Source organism: Prunus mume, linkage group LG5 (genome assembly GCF_029339155.1).
Source record: "Prunus mume cultivar Tortuosa linkage group LG5, ASM2933915v1, whole genome shotgun sequence".
NCBI lineage: Eukaryota > Viridiplantae > Streptophyta > Magnoliopsida > Rosales > Rosaceae > Prunus > Prunus mume.
In genome coordinates, this window is record NC_142702.1 from 338,432 (window position 1) to 340,615 (window position 2,184).

Consider the following 2,184-nt stretch of genomic DNA (forward strand, 5'->3'; position numbering starts at 1 on the left):
TTTCTTAATACATATGCCTTCCATGTATATGCATCCATATATACTATAGAAATATTTTCTTTAAATCTACACAATGTATATAATAATATCATATACAAACATCCCTTATATTTATATCAACCTAGTTATTTACTGCATGCATGAATCATCAAGACTATAAATACCCTACAATGTTGAAGTTTTCTCCATCAACAACCTCTTAATTCCTACAGCTTCTTCTCATTCCAACAACATTCAACTTCATTTGTTACCATCGACATCATCGTTTTACTTCTCTCTCTCTCTCTCTCTCAAACGGAAAAGAAAAGGAGAAAATGGCTGAGGTTACAAGTTGTTTTAGCAGCGTAGCACTACTCATGATCCTACGTATCTTACACCAATCATGTGTTGCTGAGAGTACATTAATTTACAATGTCCTAAGCTTTGGAGCTAAACCTAACGGTGTAATAGATTCTACCCAAGCTTTTCTAGATGCATGGACTGCAGCATGTGCCTCCTCCGATTCAACCACTCTATATGTACCCAAAGGGAGGTATTTGCTTCGCAATGCTATGGTTTTTAAAGGCGATAACTGTAAAAGCACAGATGTTACTTTTCGGATTGATGGAACATTGATAGCTTCGTCAGATTACCAAATCCTTGGCCAAGCTAGCAACTGGCTAAGCTTTGAAGGAGTTACTGGTGTCTCCATAATCGGAGGTGCCCTTGATGCTAAAGGTACCGCCTTATGGGCATGCAAGTTAGCTGGAAGCACCGATTGCCCCAAAGGAGGAGCCACGGTTAGTAATTTACGCTTTCTTGTCAATCAAGTGAAATCTTGTTTAAATTTGTTGTCTAACTTACCCTACCAGTCTCTTCATGTTCTATTGTTCCTAAATTCTGATATTTTTGTTCCCACTGATACGCAGAGTTTGAGTTTTACAAACTCCAAAAACATTAACATCAATGGACTAATGTCATTGAACAGCCAGATGTTCCACATTGTGATAAACGGCTGCCAAGATGTTCTCATCCAAGGGGTCAAAGTCAATGCAGCAGGCAATAGCCCAAACACTGAAGGCATCCATGTCCAATTGTCAAGAAATGTTGCAATTTTCAACACATCCATCAAAACTGGAGACGATTGTGTCTCGATTGGCCCCGGAACAAAGGACTTGTGGATCGAGCAAATAACTTGTGGTCCTGGCCATGGCATTAGGTAAGATTTTATAGCTCTTGCATTGCATGCAGTGCTCCTATATGAAGTTATATTATAGTTGGCTTATGCATACATGGGTGTGGTGAGCGCAGTATAGGGAGTTTGGCCAAAGACTTGGAAGAGGAAGGGGTCCAAAATGTGACAGTGAAAAATGCAATTTTCAAGGGTACTCAAAATGGTTTGAGGATTAAGTCTTGGGCGAGGCCGAGCACCGGGTTTGTTGAAGGTGTTCAATTCCTTGATGTCCTAATGTTTAAAGTCCAAAATCCTATTGTAATAGACCAAAACTACTGCCCACACAACATCAACTGTCCCGCTCAGGTAATAAATTTATAATCGCAATGTAGTAATTGAGCATGTACTTATCATAAGGATATGTCTTGACGAAATGTCTCATGCACATTTCATCTTGTTTCAATATTATAGGTGTCAGGTGTGAAAATCAGTGATGTCGTGTACCGGAACATTCAAGGAACATCAGCTTCAGCAGTTGCAATAAAATTTGATTGTAGCGCAACAAACCCGTGCAGTGGGATAAGACTCGAAAACGTGAGTTTGACCTTCAGGAATCAAGAGGTTCAGTCACATTGTGCCAATGCAAATGGAAAGATTGTTGGCACTGCTCAAGCAAATAGTTGTTTGTAATGCTGAGGCATGAAATACATGTACATATATGCTCTATACACATAATGCTAGCGAGTATAGGTGCATTAATATTCTTTTTGTTGTATTTCTATTATAAACGCAGGAATGTTATGTACATAAATATCATTCTGAGGGTTAGAAATTAAAACAAAAGGCTTTTTTAATAAGATTTCAAAAAACGCAAATTGTTGTTTTCCATCTATCTTTGGTTTACTTCTTATCAATCCCTGAACTCAAGCTTGAAAAGCTCCAGCAGCACAAATCAAACCATCCTCTTTTGTCACTATTAGTGCCATAGATATACCATCATAACAATGAAAAAACACCGAGAAAAGATAATC

The 2,184-nt window shown here is 38.4% G+C and overlaps 1 protein-coding gene across 1 annotated transcript; it reads left to right on the forward strand.

Annotated features, from left to right (window-relative positions):
- Positions 1 to 314: 314 nt before the first annotated feature.
- LOC103330945 (polygalacturonase-like) lies at positions 315 to 1,955 on the forward strand. Its single transcript, XM_008233544.3, has 4 exons — positions 315 to 779; positions 909 to 1,198; positions 1,291 to 1,519; positions 1,625 to 1,955. Exons 1-4 carry the CDS (start codon positions 315 to 317, stop codon positions 1,841 to 1,843), a joined length of 1,203 nt encoding a protein of 400 aa, XP_008231766.2. The 3' UTR covers positions 1,844 to 1,955.
- Positions 1,956 to 2,184: the final 229 nt, after the last annotated feature.

What these genes read in the sequence shown, in the direction of transcription:
- LOC103330945 (XM_008233544.3), top strand. Translation starts at nt 315, where the DNA reads ATGGCTGAGGTTACAAGTTGTTTTAGCAGCGTAGCACTACTCATGATC. An exon ending in GCCCCAAAGGAGGAGCCACG is followed by an intron (nt 780 to 908) that starts GTTAGTAATTTA and finishes ACTGATACGCAG; the next exon opens with AGTTTGAGTTTTACAAACTC. An exon ending in GGTCCTGGCCATGGCATTAG is followed by an intron (nt 1,199 to 1,290) that starts GTAAGATTTTAT and finishes TGGTGAGCGCAG; the next exon opens with TATAGGGAGTTTGGCCAAAG.